The sequence below is a fragment of the Saccopteryx leptura genome, chromosome 1 (genome assembly GCF_036850995.1).
Source record: "Saccopteryx leptura isolate mSacLep1 chromosome 1, mSacLep1_pri_phased_curated, whole genome shotgun sequence".
NCBI lineage: Eukaryota > Metazoa > Chordata > Mammalia > Chiroptera > Emballonuridae > Saccopteryx > Saccopteryx leptura.
In genome coordinates this window covers 1362833-1381482 of record NC_089503.1, presented here as the reverse complement: position 1 = coordinate 1381482, position 18650 = coordinate 1362833, and the positions used below count along the sequence as shown (strand labels likewise).

The 18650-nt window shown below is 65.6% G+C and overlaps 1 protein-coding gene across 16 annotated transcripts in view; it reads right to left on the bottom strand.

Moving 5' to 3' along the window:
- Window positions 1-18650, bottom strand: part of BRSK2 (BR serine/threonine kinase 2) — a 60702-nt gene that overhangs the window by 27265 nt on the left and 14787 nt on the right. For 15 of the 16 annotated variants that reach the window (XR_010750075.1, XR_010750073.1, XR_010750099.1 and 12 more), the window contains exons 2-3: window positions 2628-2722; window positions 1501-1586 (exon numbers count right to left, since the gene is read on the bottom strand). Coding sequence is in view for 13 of the 16 variants with exons in the window: in XM_066373043.1 (XP_066229140.1) it covers window positions 1501-1586; window positions 2628-2722 (181 nt within the window). In the remaining 3 variants the exon portion in view is untranslated. Of the gene's footprint in view, window positions 1-1496; window positions 1587-2627; window positions 2723-18650 lie in introns of those variants that run through there. The other variant, XM_066374156.1, reaches the window with a different exon arrangement.

Below are 18650 nucleotides of genomic sequence, written 5' to 3'. Positions count from 1 at the left end.
GAGCCTCCCTTCCCCTGATGGAGCCCGAGGGGGCTGGTTTCTGGGGTGTGGACCGGGGTTGGTCCCAGGCTTGTGGACACTGAAGCTTGTGGGCCTCAGGGGAGCGTGGTGGGGACTAGAGCAGGGGGAGACGGGAAGGATGGGCTGACCAGGAGGAAGGGGGGCCACAGATGTCGCCAGAGCTGGTCTTCAGGACTCAAGGGGTTGGGGAGGCACCCCCCTCAGGGCTTAAAAAGCCTGTCTTCAGAGAGAAGAGGTGGAGGAAGGGGCTGGAAACAGGGCAGGGTGCACTGGGTGGCGTCCAGGCAGGACATGGGAGGGCCCAAGCCCAGCACAGGCAGAAGGGTGCCCTGCTGGTGCCCTGACCTGGGTGGCCCCCGCTCGCCCCTCGGCCTCCAGGCTCCCTGGGCTGCCTGGGGACTCCGCCCCCAGGAGGTGACTGGCCACTTGTCCACCTTCATCCTAGGCACTTGGTTCCCTCAGCAGCCCTCGGCCCAGGCCGCACCCCTTCCTCAGGCTGCCCTCTGCTTCCCGCCCCCTCCAAGGCGGCCTTCTCAGAGCTGAGCGCTCTGCCCCTCGTCCCCATGTGTCCAGCCTCAAAAGTATCTCAACAGCCTGACCAGTGGTGGCAAAATGGATGGAGCATCAACCTGAGGCGCTGAGGTCCTAAGTTCGAAACCCTGAGGTCATTGGCTTGAGTGTGGACACATCAACACAATCCCATATCACTGGCTTGAGCCCAAGGTCGCTGGCCTGAGCAAGGGGTCACTGGCTCAGTGCCCCCCCCCCAGTCAAGGCACATATGAGAAGCAGTCAATGAACAACTAAAGTGATGCAACTATGAGTTGATGCTTCTCATTTCTCCCCCTTCCTATCTGTCTCTGTCTGTCTGTCTCTCTCACTCTACAGAAAAAAGTATCTTGGCAGAAGCGAGGTGACCAGTGTCCTGCATGTTGTATGTGGAGGTGAGCCAGGCCTGCCCAGCATCTGCTTGCACTGCAACCCTGGGGTATCAGCAGGGCACTGAACGGTGAGTCCCACCGTCACGCCAGTGGGCGTGTGTCCCTGTCCGTGCCCTTGTCATGGTTCTCATGGTGGCCGAGTGCCTCCAGCTCACCAGTGTTGGGGCCCCAACCCCATGACCAGCCTCCCAACCCCTCAGGCCTGTGGTGACGGTGTCCCTGCTCCTTCTTGCCCCCACATGGGGCAGCTCTGTCACCCATGCTTAGTTAAACACTGGAACTGGGCCATTTGTGCCATGCTGGAACCCTGGCTGGCCACGGACCCTTGACTCCCACTGCAGCCCACTTCTCCAGGGTGCCCTGTCCCCCATGGCGGGCCCAGCTGGTGGCTCTGAGTCCCCCTCATCCCCGTGTGTCTGGTCAAGGAGCAGTGATGCCACCGCCTGGGGCTTATCCTGAGACTGCCCAAGGGGCTGCTGTCCCAGGCCCCAGACCCAAACTCTGGCCACCCCAACTCTCCAGGCCCAGCAATACCTACAAATATTTTTTGTTTTCATAAACATCGTGCAGCTTTAGGACGTGAGGGTGTTCGATGAGCTTCAGGATTGCGATCTCCCGCTCCACCTGTGGGGCAAGGGGGAGGGGACGTCACACAGGACTTGTCCCCTGTAGATCTCTGTGTCCACTCACCACCCGAAACTTGTGCCTGTGTGGCCCCACATGCTGGCAGGAGCCTTGGCTGCTGGAGACACAGAGGGGCCCCTTGGGACACCCCGTGAAGGCCACATGGTGCTTTGGAGCAGGGCCAGGCTAGCTACAGAGTCCCCACCCAGTGGGGCAGGCCGTCAGCCCAAAGGGCACCGCACACGCTGCCCGGGTGCCAGGACCACCTCCAGGCCCCTCGTCCAGCTGCAGCCAGTCCCTGCCGGGCCTTTAGGGGGACAGGCTCCAGTTACACCTGGCTCCTCCCTCCCCCCTCGAACATCTCAACAACACAGCCAGAGCCCAGGCCCCAGCCAGGCGCTGTCCAACACAGGGTCAGGATCTACCTGGCCCCCGCCTACACTGCCCCACCTCACCCAAGCAAGTGCCCCCTTTCCTTAAAACCACCCAACCTCAGGTCCTCTGAAGTCCCCAGGTGAACCCACCCGAGTCCCACCCCACCCGCCCCCAGCAGCCAGAGCAGTCCTCACTGAGGTCATTGGCCCTCACCCACCTACACAGAAGTGCCCCCGTGTGCCCTCCCTTCTGCCCTGCTCGGAGCAGATGAGGGAGGGTCGCAGAGCCGCCCCACCCCCAAGGGAGCAGGCAGACACCGGGACCCAGGCTGGCCCCTCCCCCCGGAGCGTCACCACGGGGTCTGCTCCAGTCTCAGGAGGAGAGGAGGCTGTCAGGTCTCAGGGAAACTGAGGCACAACCAGCTATCGCAGCCAGGTGGCACAGCACCTGGACAGTGCCAAGTGGCGGGCCTTCCCCCCAGGCCCCTGCTGAGGCAGGGATGGGCAGCATGGCTGGAGCAGGACCAGCTTGGGGTGGTAGGGACAGATGCCAGGGGAGGGAGCCGGCTGCCCCTGCTCTGCAGCAAGCAGGGCCCCCTGGCAGGCTGCACTGCGGCTGGTGGCACTGAGCTCAGGGCCCACCTGCCCCCACCCCCACCCCACTCACCTTCATCAGCACCGACTCGCTCAGCTTCTCTCGGTTGACGATTTTGATGGCCACCTTCTGACACGTGACACAGTGAATCCCCAATTTCACCAGGCCTGCAGGGGAGGGGGCCCATCAGACCAGCCCCAGGCCACACCCAGGGCCTCCGGAGCAGACCTGGGGGTGGCCTCGGTGTCCGCCCCCGGCCCTGACCCAGCCCCTCTTCAGCATGCCTCGAGCTGGACTCCTGTGACCACTGCCTGCCCTCCCACATTCCCTGGTCTCAGCCTTACACAGCTCTGGCCCACCCCACGTCCCCCCTTCCCACAGGCCTCCTTCACCCCCGGTTACCGGTGGGTCCGTGACCCCAGAGTCCCAAGTCCCTTCCCTAGGCCTTCAGCTGGCTGGACGCCCCCAGCAGGGAGCCCGGACAGCCTCAGGTCCAGGACCCCCCACGCAGCCCTCTCCCCCAGCGAGCTCAGCCTCTGGCCTTCTGCAACGCTGTCCGCCTGCAGACCCCTGGACACCAGGGCAGGCCCGAGGCCATGCTGGTCAGCCCCCCCCCCCGCCTGCCCTGGAGTGCCCGCTGTGGGGAGTGCTCCCTAACCGTGCTCTCCTGGCCATGGTCCTAGCCACTGCCCCTGGCCAGTGCCCCTGGCACGTGAGCACAGCTGGGTGCCTGGTGGTAGCGAGACCCAACCTCTCCACCACCACCCAGCCCCCTGCCAGCTGCCCTCGGCTGGACCGCTCCCCGGCCTTGGGGCCCAGACACCCTGTACTCCCTTCCCCGATTTGGGGGACCTGGGCACTGCCACGCAAGGGACAACCTGTTAACCACGGCATCGCGGCCCGACCGTGGCTTCTGCTGTCTTAGGGGCCATGCACCACGTCAGGACTCCCCTTCTGTGAAGACTGAGGGCGCCCATGCTGTTGTTCCCGATTTCAGAAGGAGGCCCGGACAGCGCCCTTCTCACCTTCACACTCTCTTGTGTTTCCCAACTGCCTGGGTTTGTCTGGGCCCCTTTGTACCGGGGCGTGGGGGTGGGGTGGGAGTTTCTTACCAATTAGCCAGACCCTTTGTCACATGTCCCCCGACCAATCTCACGTCTCAACCGTATCTCCTCCCTGTACCCACGCCTCCCCCCAGCGTGCGTCACAGAAGTCTCCTCCAGCTTGTCGTGGCCAAGAGACAAGCCTGTGCTCCTGGAGGGGGTGCGGGCCCTCCTGGGAGCCCCGTCAGGAAGGACAGATGCCCAGCAGGGTGTGCCCGCAGGGCCTGGCTCCTGCCCAGGAAGGGCTGTGGCCTCCTGGGGCCTCTCCCTGGCTGCCTCTGATCAGCTCAGAGGCCTCGTGGCTTCCGACCGGGTGGGAGGAGGCAGCTCGCCCGTCTATCCGTCAGAGCCAGCGGCCTGGGGACTCGACTGCCTCCAGGACCAGCAGGGCTGGCCCCCACTCCTCCCCTCCTTGGCCCAGACATGGAGACAGACGGGAGCGAGCGGAGCTGGAGGCAGAGCTGCCTAGCACGTCCCCACCAGGGATTGGTGGCAGCAGGAGGCAAAGGCCACACTACTCCGGGAGGGACGAGCTCCCACAGGTCCCTGAGTGCCCAGGACAGATGCCAGGTGAGGTGGGTTTCTGGGAAGAGATTCCAGAAACACCCGAATGAACGTGAGCCTGAGAGACCCCACGGGGCAGGGCCGGGAGCCGGGAGGCAGGTGCGTGGCCCCGTGCCAGCTCTGCACAGCTGTTCACTTGGCAAAACGTGGGGAACAATGCAATGTCCCTGAATCGTGCGGCAAAGTAGCTATGGGCTAGTGAGGAGCTATTGGACAGGCGTGAAAATGGCCACACCACTGAAACATGTAAGCCAGGGAGGGAGGACGCTGGTTATAGGCTCCCGGCTTGCACAGGAACGCACACACACACCCTGTGCGTGTCCCTGGAGGCAGACGTCACAGACATGGGGGGGGGGACTGCCTGCTCCCAGAAGAGGAAGCACCCGGTCTCACATTGACAGGCAGCCGACGACCCTCTGGAAGCAGGAGGTCAAGTAGCACAGCCACCGCCAACAACAACAGCCGCCATCTGAACCGGGCACCAGGCACTGTGAGTCGGGTGACTGTGGCCACCCTGGTTTAGATAAGAAAACACACCAGCAGGTGCACAGGCTGCTCAGAAAGGCGGGAGGACAAAGGGCGCAGGGACAAGGGGCCCCGGGTGAGCCCCAAGTGGTCGGGCATGGCCAGCTGCACTCCTGGGCCATGGGCTGAGGCCCCGGCGGCCAGGACACAGGCTGGAATGTGTGCAGGAACTTTGTCAGCTCCCTTCCTGCCCTGCAGACTCCTATACACCCCTCAAAGCCCAGCATGAAGTGCCCCTGCCTGGTGAAGCTTCCCTGCCACCTGGGCAGCGGCTCAGCCCTGGGTGTGCTGGTGCGCCACGGCCCCCTGGGTCTCCAGGGCAGGGGCTGTGGGCTCCGGGCAGCCCTGCCCATCCCTGGGGGCCGGCAGCAGAGAGCCGGTGAAGACAGCCCTGAGCCACCTGAGCCACAGCAGCCTCAGCCTGGGGAAGGCGGCGGCAGCTCCTGCTGGGGAAGCCGGCAGCCGCCCTCAATCACCCCGCCCCCCTAGTGCTCCGGCTCATTATCCAATTGTGGTTTTATCTCTAATTACTGTCTTTACGGCAAACACACACGGGTGACAGGGAGAGAGGAAAAGTACGGCGTGTCACGCCACGGGAGGCACCAAGGCATGCGCCAGAGGGTGTGTGTGTGGGGAGCCCCGGCCCCCAGGGAGGACTCCGGGCAGGGAGCCTCCCCAGGACCAGACACTCGGGCTGCCCCCAGCGCCCTCACCGGGCCCCCAGGGAGCCCCCCCAGGACCAGACACTCGGGCTGCCCCCAGCGCCCTCACCGGGCCCCCAGGGAACCCCCCCAGGACCAGACACTCGGGCCCCCAAGGGAGGACTCCGGGCAGGGAGCCCCCCCAGGACCAGACACTCGGGCTGCCCCCAGCGCCCTCACCGGGCACCCCAGCCGCACTCCAACAGGCCTGGGAGGAGGGTTCAGGGCCTGGAGGTCAAGGTCAAGCTCAGCCTGGCCCTGCCCCAGCCCTCCCCACCTGGGCAGGCAGCCTCTGGCATCTGCCCCCCAGGCTGACCCGTGGCTTGTCCTGTGGAAGGGCCTGAAGGGGATGCAGACAACACGGCTTCCTCTACACGCATCTCGGACCGCCTCCCTGTGTGTCCGTGACGTGCTGGACATCCAGCCACGCCCGGAAGGTCCTCACTGCTGGGAGCCCGGAGCTAGGCACTGCCAGCTGGCCCTGTAGCCTCGAGACACAAGCCCTGCCTGGTGGAGTCCTGTGAAGGGACCACGCAGGCAGGTGCCCGAGGCCCCTGCACGGCCGGCGAAGCCAAGGGAGGAAGGACCTTGCGGCCATTTCTCCATCAGACCACCGGGTCTTAGACCGAGTCCCTCTGAGTCCCCGCACCGGGGACGTGCACCCAGCTGAGGGAGCAGAGCTGGCCCTGGGGGGGCCTGGGGGCCTCCAGGGACCCCGTTTCTGACTCGGTCGTTCTCAAGGCCGCTCACCTGCCTCTCTCGCCCGCACAGCCCACCCGTGACTACCCGGCAGAGGTCCTATCCTCGCTGGCGGGCCCCATCACAGCCCTCCCCCACCCCTCCCCTCCCTCCCCCCACCCACAGCCCTGGGCCCCCTCGGTGGGGTCAGCTCTCCAAAGCCCTGGAGTTTCTGTCTCCAAAGTCCTTCTGGCCTGTGCTCTCCCCAAGTCTCCTCCTGCCAGACAAGCCCCATCCCTCCTGCTCAGGGGAAGGGGTCGTGCTTGTCAGCAGCCACGGACCACCTTACCGTACAGGGCACTGGCACATGGCTACGTGTCAGCTGCTCTTTGGGGACAGGTGACCAGCGAGCAGCCTCCTAAGACTCATGGGGGACAGGATGCATCAGAGTCCCAGCTCGGGGTCCATTGCCCCCCCACGTCCCACCCCCTTGGGCTCCGCTGAGCCAGGGGGAGCAGGGAAGGCTCTCAGCTACTCGATCCCACCACCAACGCTCACAGCCTGGGCATCGCTAACTCCTGGGACAGCAGACTGACCGTCCTCGCCCGTTGCCAGTCACTGTGCCTCTGGGACCACAGGGCCAGCTCCCCGGGGCCACAAGCACAGCAGACAGTGACCCACTTCCTACACCTCACGGACCTCGCTGTTGGGGTTTGGGGGGCAACTTCTGTGGCCCTGCACAGCAGACGCACCCACCTCCCTGAGGCTGACGGAATGGACTCCTCCTGCCTGGGCTCTCCTGGGGGGGGGGGGAGCAGGAGCCCCACTGGCTCTTGGGAAATGAGTCAGCAGAGTTGGCTGCCCTGAGCCAGCACGGCCTCCTCTGGCCTGGCAGCGTGGCGGGCAGCGGGAGTGACGTCTGAGGACAGGCAGGAGTGGACACAGCACCACGGCGGTGACGGAGAGGGGCCACGGGACTGCGGGAGGACACGACCCCGTCCTCCAGCCCGGCACAAACACTGCTGTGGGAATCGGCTGCAGCGTCCGCCTGCTGAGCGGCCTGGACCCGAGCTCACAGCTGGCAGGCTGCCCGTGACCGTCCGGGGACCCGAGGGGACACGGTCCCACCAGACCACAACCCCACGTCCAGGCTAGCAGGCTGCCCGTGACCGTCCGGGGGCCCGAGGGGACACGGTCCCACCCAGACCACAACCCCACGTCCAGGCTGGCAGGCTGCCAGTGACCATCCGGGGACCCGAGGGGACACGGTCCCACCCAGACCACAGCCCCACGTCCAGACCACAGCCCCACGTCCAGGCTGGCAGGCTGCCCGTGACCGTCCGGGGCCCCGAGGGGACACGGTCCCACCAGACCACAACCCCACGTCCAGGCCAGCACCCACATGTCAGCCCACTGTGCCCTCATCACAGCCCCCACGAAGGGGTGTCTGGCCTTCACCACCGGCTGACGGCCCCGACAGGAGCTTGAGGCAGCAGATGGACCAGGTACCAGCTGGCCACGGGCTTCCCCAAGAAGCCGAGCCCTCTGCCAGCTCCCCAGGCACCGCCCGGCCCGGGAGGAGGAAGGAGGCGAGGCCCGGCTGCTCGAGGCGTCTGCAGTGTCCCCATTGCCCCGGCTCTGCGGCCTCCGCCCCCCTCCTCCTGGCTCTGCCTGCCACTTCGCCACCCTGCTGCTCCAGACTGCGGTAAAACACTCCGGGAGGACCCCCACGGCTGCTCTGTGTGGCCGACGGGATGTGGCAGAAAAGGTGGCCTTGTCCTCCCACGGTCAGAGGATGAGAGCTGCTACCTCAGTCCCACGCTCTGGACCTCTGCCCTAAGCAGCCCACCACTGGTCTTGCGGCCACGCCTGCAGAGACACCCAGTGGCAGCCAACGGCCGTGAGAGAGCCCTGGCTCCCCTGAGCTCCTGAGACCCCTGAGCCCAGCCACCTCGCTCAGCTGCCCCGGGACCACTGAGTTTGGGGTAACCTGTCACGCAGCACTGGACGGGGAACACAGTCCCCCTACTCCCGGGCTGCAGAGGGACACTCAGCACTGGCACCTGGTGTGAGCTGACCCCAGGGAGGGACCAGCCAGTCTCGCGGGGTTGAGGGGGAACGCATGGCCTCAGCAGCAGACTGGCTGGAGTGGGCCAGGTGGCAGTCTCAGACGAGCCTCCTACCCACCCCGAGTTTCCTCACTGGCAGAAGTGGAGAGACTGACCCCTGCTCCCCGGCCCAGCTCTGTCTGGACAGCACGGAGCTGTCTGTGACCCCTGGGACAGGAAGAAGGCACACAGGGTAGGTCTGTCCTGCTTCTCTCCACATCCCAACAGCAGCTGGCGGCCCCGGGCCACCTCCCTGGTGGCTGTGGCAGGGCCACAGTCTCTCCCCAGCTGTTCCCCCCTCACCTGCCGGCCAGCTCTGCACTGGCGAGAGCGCAAGGGCCTGCCTGGCCCCCAGGACTAGCTCTTCCTGTGCCCAGACAGACTGGGGGACAGGAGGGGCAGTGGTCGCTGGAGCCCAGCTGGTCCTGCGAGGGAGCTCCAGGGACCAAGCTCCACCCGGTGGATGGCCAAGGGCTGCTGGCAGCTAGCTGAGCCTCCCTGACGCCCACAGAGACACCGTGGGACCCACCCGGGGCTCCCAACTACAAAGGAAGTGTGTGGCCCTAAAAAGACAGATCCAAGTCCCAACACCTGGATCCCATGAGCATGACCTTGTTTGGAAAGAGGGCTTGGGCAGAGTTGAGGTACGAGCTCTCCCTGCACGTGGAAGATAACTTATCTGCAGTGACATGCGTTCTTCTAACAGAAAGGCAGGACACGGGCGGGGCGGGGCGGGGCGGCTTCTCCCACAGCCCTGAGGAGGAGCCAGCCGTGGACTCCAGCCTTGGCCCCGCGTGGGAGCGACCAGCACGTGGCCGTCTGCGGGCCGGGGAACCAGTGCAGGCATCTTCAACTCACAGGAGTGTTTTGCCTTCGATTTCCTTTTATCAGTAAACTCCCAGGATGCTTTGTTGAAGCCGGCGTGTTCCAGGGGGCTCACTAAGCTGGACATGAGCTGCTCCCTGCGCCCACACACACAGGCAGCAAGCGTGTCCGAGGCTCCTAACAGCACGGAAGCACCCGCCGGGCTCCCCACCCAGCATCGGTCTGGAGACACTGAGCGTGGGGCTTGGGGTGGGGTGGGGGTCCAACCAGGAGACACTGAGCGTGGGGCTTGGGATGGGGGTGGGGGTCCAACCAGGAGACACTGAGCGTGGGACTTGGGGTGGGGTGGGGGTCCAACCAGGAGACACTGAGCGAGGGACTTGGGGTGGGGGTGGGGGTTCAACCAGGAGACACTGAGCGTGGGACTTGGGGTGGGGTGGGGGTCCAACCACCTCTATAAGGGCCTCAACAGAGGCCCAGCTGGTTCTCACCCACACCGGCCCTGGCAGCCATGGCTCTGAACCTGCGGGCTGCAGACCACTCAGCCTGCAGCCACTGCTGACCCTGGGGCGCAATGGGCTCCCGCAGAGCTCAGGCCTGGATGGGGTCACCTGCTCCAGAAATGTCTAGTGAGGAGGAAGGCTCCCAGGTCTCCTCCACTTGAACTCCTCACAACAGCCGGGCTTTCTTTCTCAGAAGGGGAGGCAGGCCGGGTGAAGCCTGGGTAACATCAAGGCCTGTGCTCTTGCGGGAAGGTACTGGCACCAACTCCACACCTTCACCCTCACGGTACAGGCTGAGGGAGTCAACGACGCGCTGGGCAAGAAGGTAGAGCGAAACCCGGACAGGCTGGACCTGGACCGACTCTGTTCATTTGCCCAGGGCCGCCGAGGGGCGGGACCCGGCGAGTCTGCGGGAGCCCGGACACCTGGAGCAACTTTCAGCACCGTGGACAGGGCCTCCCAGCACTGGGCTGAGCGGCTGGGATGGTCCCGCTCACAGGGCTCGGGGACAGCTCCGGGTCAACAGTTTGTGGGACGCCAGAGCCAGGGTGCCCTTGAAAGCCGGTTGTCAGCGATCCTGGGGCGCTTCCTCTAGCCACAACCCAGCTCTTCCCTGGGATTGAGGCCTGGACGCAGGTCCTGCTAGTCCTGGGGTTCATGAAGGCGGCGACCTGTACACCCAAGACACCCCTACCTCCGACTGGAGGAAAGCAGTCGGAAGCTAGGCCAGTAACCCGGGCCCAGGCGCTGGGGGGGGGGCGCCCCCACTCAGCCCAGCCTCAGTTGCCATCCCTCTCTCCTCCTGTTCCCAGATCCAGGATCCGCGCGCGCGTTCTTGTCTGGCGTCAAGTCGGCTCCTCGTAGGCACAGGGAGGATCCGGCGCCTGGGGCGCGAGGAGCGCAGGGAGGCGGGCTGGGCTCTGGAGCTTGCGAGCAACCTCACCCCGAGTTTCCCGGGTCCCAGATCAGAGGACGCCCAGGCCCAGCAGGACCACTGCAAACACTCCGCGGCGTGCGCGCCTGGGGCCTCCGCAGACAAACGCGCGGCTGCGAGGCCTCCCCTCACTAGCCCCGCGGACGCCACGGGGGACTCCGCAGACTCAGACTGCAGGTAGCGGGAGGGGGTGGCGCGACATCAAAGCGCCGCTCGTCCCCCCCCCACACCTCATTAGCTGGTACCCGCTGCCTTGCTCCCGCGCCTGCGCCCACGCCCCGCCGACCTCCTTTCCCACCGCGCGCCCCCTGCCCCAGCTCTAGCGGGCTGAGCAGGCGCCCCAGTTCTCCTGGCCTCTCCTTCCCAAACCCCTCCTGCTCCTCCATTTTGGGGGTCACTCCCGGACCTGCGCCCCGCCCCTAGCTTTGCGCCTCAGCCGTCTCCACTGCATCCTCGGGTTGCACCCACATTTCCGCGTCTCAGGGAGGCCCTGCCCACTGCAGCTGCAGTGACACCCCCGCACCCCGTCATGCGCCCGGCTCCCAGCTCACACCCACGCACGCTCCCCCGGGTGTCCGGAAGCAGACCCCGATGGAGAGGCTCTGGAGCAGGGGGTAGAGAGGTAGGGAGGCCGGGCACCCCCGGCGGCAGCGCACAGCTCTCTCTCAATATAGATTCCGCAGTTTCCTTCGCCCACCAGCGCCATGCAGGCGGAGGGGAAGGCGGCCGTGCGCGTCTCTTGGGAGACAACTGTTCACGCTCCGAAAAGGAACCTCTCAAATTAAATTAATTAAGCCCTGAAATATTTCACACGCGCTACAGCAGCTGGGCCGCCTCTGCTGAGCTACTGGCCCTCCCCACGCATGGCCCCCAAATAGGCTGAAGGGGCACTGATGTCCCCTCTTCAAACAAACTGGAGCCCTCCCCCCACCCCACTCAGGCGTCCCCTGATCCGAGAGAAGGGACGCGGGGTGGGGGGGCATTCTGGCGCTCCTTACATAATGCTGGGCTGTTCTAGGGCCAGGCACTTTCCTGGCTGGAGCCGGCCGTCTCTGCAGCCCCAGGGTGGGCAGGAGGAGGACAGCTGAGGTCAGGGCCCAGGCTCTGAAGCCTGGTTCCCTGTCCCCTCCTGGGGTGGGGGCTCAGGCGGCCCCCCTAGCCCCAGGGGTGTCCTAACACTCTCTCTTGCCAGTGGTAAAGATCGGGTGAGAGCCCTCAGACACATCTGCAGTCCTGAGCATCCTACACTAGTCCCCCAGAGTCAGCCTGGAACGGCACCAGAAGAGGCTCATCTGGGGAGCCCAGAGGCCGTTTGCAGGGGCTTGGAACCAGAGCCCCTAAAAATCAGAAGACATCACCTACACCCCACCCTCCCCAGAATCTGCCTCTCTGTTCTGCACCCTATTGGAAGAGGCTGAAAGGAACCACCAGTGGAAGCCCAGGGTTAAGAACCCACTTTCCGGGACCCAGTGGGTGGAGGGGTGCGACCCTCGGGCACACAGACCCTCCTCCCATCCGGACTCAGGCCAGGCTCCCAAGGTCAAAGCTGGGAAGGAGCGAGATGCTGGACACCAAGTGCCTAGGCCTCCAGGCGCAGTAAAGTGACAGGGGCCGCCTGCGTGCTCCCCAGTGGGGGACGCTGGTGTGGGCTCGGACACGACTGGGGACAGGAACATCCCCTGTCTCCGGAGGCGGTTCCCAAACAGGCCTCCATGCGGTGTGTGTTCAGAGGGGAGCTGCAGAGGACTGGTCCCACGGGACTTGGCTGCCCAGGTGATGGAGGAGCCCAGAGCATGGAGCGCCAGGGAAGGAGGGGCCTGGACAGAGGTGGGGTGCCCTGGGCGGAGCCAAGCCGGGGCTCCTGCTGGCCACCAGACAGACCTAGGTCCCTGGTTTTGGCCTCCTGTCAACTCCACATTCGGGATTTAAAAAGAGGGACCCTGGAGTGGAAAAGTGAGATCTCACAACATCCCGGAAACCTCAGGAGGAAGGAGGCAGAGGCAGGTGCCGGGGAACAGGACATGGGCCAGGACTGCCGGTCTCCAGGGTACCCGAGAGAGTCTGGGTGTCCATGCCCAGGCCAGAGGGTGGGGCTGCAAACACAGCTGGGCACTTACTGAGGGTGCAGAGTGCAGACAGCCTGGGCTGGCATCTCCTCTGTCCATGCCAAGGTCAAGAGACAGCCGGAGAGCAAGTCCAGCACAGCAGGGCCAGGAGGCCGTGAGCAAACCATCCTCGTCTGCTGCATGGAGGGCTGTTCGGAGGAGGCCACTCTGGCGTACAGGATGTGAGGCAGGCCTCAAGCCCCCAGGAGGGGGTTCACTCTCCAAGGAAGTCCTCCAGTGTGGGTGTGGGCATGCTCATCATGTGTCCCCTTGCCCAGGTGGCCAGGGGCATCTGTCATGAGCAGCCCCACTCACACCCAAGCCCAGCGATGAACCGCCAGCCACCAAGGGTGGCCCCAGTCCTCTGCCCTGTAGCACATGGGGCTGCCCTTGACCAGTGTCCCAAAGATGGCATGAGGGGCCAGTGGAGCAGGGGTTCAGCAGGTCCCACAGACCTAGGGCTCAGATCAGGTGGGGCCCTCCTCCTGGCCCCCACCAACTCTGCTCAGAAAAGCACTGGCTTGGGGACAGCCGATGGTGGGACACAAGAGCCCAAGACAAGACTGAGCCCCAGCTCACAGGCCTCAGATGCCCCCTGTCCCTCCTGACCTGTGAGGTCTCTGTCAGTGAGCTAGGGGCTGAACCCACACACTGGCTTGGGAGCGGATGTCAGTACACCGGGGCTGAAGGACAGTAAGGGGTGGTGCAGCTGGTGGGAGGGGCACAGGACCTCTCCCAGGGCCCCAGGCCTCCCCAGGGTAGGGCGAGTCTGCACACACCGGGCCATGCCAACCCAAAGCCCGTGACGGAAAACACCTGTCTTGGACGGTAAGTCTGGAGGGCTGCCTGCACCATCCACAGAGCCTATCGGGGTGGTAGGAGGGCGTGGGGCAGAGCAGGGTCCCCTGGGCTGAGAAGAGTGGGTGGTGGGTCAGGGCATATGCCCAGGGAAACAGGGCTGCCCTTGGGGAGACCTCATAGAGACACCAGGCTGAAGCTTGCAGAAGAGGGGGCCTGGCTAGGGTGTCGCCATGGTCAGGGGCCCCCAGGGGTACTCCCAGGGGGCTGGGCCAGCACAGCAACTCCAGGGCGGGCCCTGCAAGGCCCACTCGCTCTAGCCGGACACCCAGCTATGGCTGATCCCCGAGGGCCGTGGAATGCCCCAGAGAAACTGGCCCTAGCACCCCCATCCTCCCCAGGAGTCTGTGGGTAGCAGGCTCTTCCTGGGCACAGCTGCCCGGGGGCTCCAACCTCAGCCAAGCTCAGCAAGACTAGAGGTGCCCGTGGGCCGGGGCGGGAGGGGAGGCGGCAGCATCAACCCTGGGCACCCACCCTCTCTCCCCACCCTGCTCCGGTGGCAGACTGGTGCGCCTGTCCTTGCAGTGGCAGGACAGGTGGCCAGCAGCCTTCTTGCCCAGGTGGTGGGCGGTGCCAAGCCCAAGGCCTCCGCTCAGGTGCCAGCACTCGCCCCTGGTAACCCCACAGCTGGGCTGCACCTGGTACAGGTGGGCACGCCCAGACAGGAAGCCCTCTCCCATGGGAAGGGGGATGTCTCGCACTCACACTCGTGCACACACAGCACGCACACTCACACAGTATCACGTGCGTGCGTGCGCGCACACACATGGGAATAACTGGGGCAGAGCGTGGGGGGCGCGGGGGGAGCCAGGCTGGCCTGGAGGAGGGGTGGGGGGGCGCTGTGTGGTCAGGTGGCCATCCTGGAAAGAGTGTGCCCCTCCCCTCCCCACCGAGTGGGCCCTCCGTGGGCTGCAGAGGGTGCTGGAGGTCCGGCCCAGGGCTGGGCCACGGTCATCGGGGGCGCTCCGCGCTGGGGTGGGCATCCCTGCAGTCACTGGCTTTGCAGGGGCGAGGCTGCCTTCTCCCGGCGCCAGGGAGGGGGTGGGACCATGCCGGCTGCCCAGCTGCAGCCGCCCACTCTGCCTGCTGACCCAGGCTCCCAGGGTGTCCGCTGGGGCAATGGTCTCTTTCCAACCTGCCCTCCAGCCCAGGAGCAAGGACGAGAGGGGCAGTGTGGGCAGAGTGGGCCAGCTGGCCACTGTGGGAGCTCGGCTGGGTTTGCGTCCAACCCGCCCGGCAGGGGACTCGGGGTTGCTCTGGAGGCCCCAGGGGAGGAGGCTGGCACGAGTGCCCCGCACACCCCAACCCTGAAGGATCCCCAGCTGGTCTCTAAAACCTAAGCTGCCTCATACAAAGCCCTCCCCCACCTCGCCCCTGCCAAACCGCCATCTGTTGCCATGACGACGGAGCAGAAAAGGCAGGCAGCACTCAGCGCTCTCCCCACCCCCTTCTTTCCTGCTCCCTCCGTTGGGCCCTGGGCTCAGACGGGGCCCTGCTGCAGCCCCTCCAGCCTTGGAGACCCCGGCCCCACATGGGGCCTGAGCTCTGCCTCACCAGCACCTGCCCCCCACACAAGAGGCCAGGAGCAGCCCTCCCGTGACCCCAGCCTCCAGGGTCCAGTCCTCGACCCCCCCACGGGGCCAGCCCTGCCCCGGGCAGGACCCGTCATGGACAAGGAAGTGGCTGGTGGCCCATCTGGCCCGTGACCCACCTCCCCTGCTGTGCACCCACCAGAGAGCAGCCCTGGGGTCCCGCCACCTGCCCTGTCCACCCTGAGGCTAGCTCCAGGGAAAAGGCACGGTCCTGGCTCCTCACAGGGTGGGGCCCAGCAGGTGGCCGCGGCAGCACCTGCCTCCCCAGGTGAGCTCCCTACGGGCTGAGGAGACCGGGAGAGCAGAGGGACCTCGGGCTCTGCGGTCAGGGGCGGCTACCAGCACAGAGGCCCCAGCAGCCGCGCCCTCGGTGTCCCTCTGAGCACCCCATGTGGTCAGAGTGCCCCCACCCCCCTGGCGGCCAGGCCCAGGCCCAGAGAGGCTCAGCCCCACGCCAGTGTGTGAGCAGCAGACCAGGTGACCGCTTGGCCGGCGACAGCCTGAGCTCACAGGTTGTCTCTTTCCTTTTGTGTCCTGCGCCCTGGTTTGCTCCTTAAGACCTGCTTCTCCAGCCGTGCCCCCCACCCCGCTCCCATCGTGAGGCCTAAGCGTCAGGCGGGTGTCGGAGGCCAGTGCCGGTCTCTACCTGGGCGCGCGTCCGTGACCCCAGCACGGCCACTGGGACAGCAATCGCCCCCTCCAGCCCCAGGTGTCCGCCCCCTCCGTCCCCCCTCCGCACCCCTGGTCCCTGTCACTATCCGTAGCTGCCTTCTCCAGGCTGTCACCTGTCACAGAAACGCGTCACCACCCAGTGTGCCGGCAGCCGCAGAGGTGACTCAGAGCCCCCAGGTGCCCCGGGAGCAGCAGGCGGCTACACCGGGAAGGGGACCCTTGGGAGGGAAGGAGTTCTGACTCAGAAACCCACCAAGGCGCGGCTGTCCCCAAAGGGGCCGAGGAGGAGACGAGCTTCGATGAGAAACGCAGACGTCCACCCCACACACAGGAGCTGCGGGCCCCTCAGCGCAGGGCAGACCTCTGCGGGACCAGCCGCTGGCCGGGGACGGGCCTCAGAGTATTTAAGGACAGTGCCCCCAGCAGGGCCGGCCCTCAAGGCCCAGGTACAGGGCCTGAGAGTGGTGGGGGGCAGCTGGGGCTAGAGGCAGAGGTGTGTGAGCCACAGGAGCAAGAGACGTCTGCCTGCCTCTCTCCCTGCCTGCGGCCCCAGCGTCCAAGGGCTACCTCCCTGCTGTGGGTCCAGCGGGCAAAGGCAGGAGCTGGGGGCTGCAGTGCGAAGCCCCCACAAAGCCACTCCACCCAGTTCCTTCCCAGGGTGGCGTCCCGGGCCTGGCCCACGGGGTAGTGTGAACATGGGACTCCACCCACAAGGCAGTGACGCAGGGCTGCGGAAGGAGCAGGCTCAGGGCCGGAGGGATCCCCCCCTCCTCCCAGCGCCACACCAGGCTGGGTGGACAGAACAGTGTGGGCAGGAGGCCGCAGCAATCGGCCACCTGGTCCTCCCCCCCCCAGGCAGCAAGGGAGGGCACCCCCTCTCCCCAGCAGAGTAGGACCACCCAGCCTCAGCAACTCTGTGGTTGTCATGGCGACAGCAGAGGCAGCAGGAGACCCACAGGGTATACGATGCAACAGGGCACCCCTCTTCCTCCCTCCCCACCCCCACCAGGCTCCCTCCTGCCCCAGCACCCATTCCCCAGGACCAGGGGCCCCCCAAACAGGCCCACCCACAGCCACTCGCCCTGGAGCCAGGCAGGCGGACGGACAGTCCTCTCTCCACTGCGGCCCCCACCGTGTCCCCCCTCCAGCCAGGGGCTCCCCCAGATGCAGCAGGACCCCCTGCACCTCCCTCAGCCACAGGAAGCTCAACCAGCATCCTGGAGAGAGGAGAGGTGCTCACCTACTGTGTGTTCAGCACTGCGTCTTAAAGGCACAGGCCCCAGACGCCAGACACCCAACCTGAGGCCTGGGGGGAGAGAGAAGTGGGAGGCGGAGGACCAGCACCAGCACCTGGGCACCCACCTCCTCCACCCAGCCAGGCCCCCAGCCCTACCAGCCCCCCCGCCCTAGTCCCCAGGGGACCCGCCATCTCATCTGGGGCCCAGGTGCCCTGAGTGGCAGGCAGTTCTAGGAGGTGCCCTGGGTGAAGCCACAGCAAACAGGCACCAGGTTCCTTGGTGCCCCTTCTAGGCTGTCCCTGCCCAGAGCGTCCCTGCTCCTCACTGGGACCCCTCCCCCCAGCCCTCCAGAGGCAGGGAGGGGCCACGCCTCGGGGAACACAACCGCGGTAGGTTTTTATCAATTGGCTTTTCAATTCAATACTGTAAAATAAGACCAATGGAATATTTTGATTGAATGCTTTAACTATTCAGTAATTTAATCTAGTAAAAAAAAAAAATTTTTTTTTAAGCTGGTGCCCTAGTTTTAGAAGCCTCAGGGCTGGGGGCAGACGCGGGTGGCCAGCCACGCTCTGCAGGTTTGGGGCAGGAAGGTAAGCGGTTGGCGGGCCCGAGGGTCCCAGGAGAAGCAGTCGGGAAGCCTGCGGGGAACAGGAAGCAGAGGGCGGGGCTCAGGCTGCTATGAAGGGAAGGCAGCATGTCACGTGTCAGGACGCCTGGACTCCAGGGGGCAGGGTCACAGATGCGGTGTGAGGGCCATGGCATAGCTGGCTAGCAGCAGTGCCCTGGCCAGCATCTGTCCAGCCCCCAGGGACCGGCAGGGGTATGGGTTGGGGCAAGCATTGGAGAGATGGGTCTGTGCTGGACGGAAGGAGCCACTCAGTGTCAGTGCCCCCTCTCTGGTGAGCAGCCGCAGTCCCAACCAGCTGCACATGACCTTGCTGGGCCTCGTGGGACCCACGGGCATGGCCTCAGGCCAAGTCAGTCACCGTCTAAGCCAGGTGGAGAAATAGAAGCGTCCAGGTCACCAGACCCCAGAGGCCGGACACCCTCCATGCCCGCCTGCCTCCAGCTCCCACCGGCATGCTGCCTGGGCCCCTGGCACCTGACGCAGTGCACGGGCTCCCGTGTCGGCGGGCCAGCCTGCGGCCAAGCTGAGGAAGGCACAGCCCACCCGCCTGCTCCCCCGGTGGCACGGCCGGTACACCTGGGAGGGCTGCTGGGCCGGCCTTGGCGGCCACCAGGACTCCCGTGGCCCGAGGGCAACGAGGGCGAGGACTGAAGGGCAGAGGTGGCTCTGGGGCAGGCAGGCCTCTCTGGTCTGTGCCCGCATCTCCTGTCCCCCGCTTGGGTTTCCGGGAGGACATCACAGAAAGCTGAATCTACAGGACAAGGCTGAGGGGCCGCTATGCGCTGTCAAATTTGGATTTAACTTTTTTTTTTTTAAACCTGACCCACATTTTAAAAACTCTCTGCTAACTTGGCGTCCCCAATCACTAGGATGTTCTCCGGTCCCAGTCTCTCTGGGGCCCCGGCAAGTATGTACCCTTCCCCAACTCCTGGGGACACGAGTCACAGCCCCTTCCCAGCTCCTCCCCAGAGACCGGCCGTCTGGCTCCCTCCCGCGGGCAGCTCTGCCCAGAGGAAGGTGGTGCCCGCCTCAGGCCGGCCCTGGGCCTTGTTCCCTCT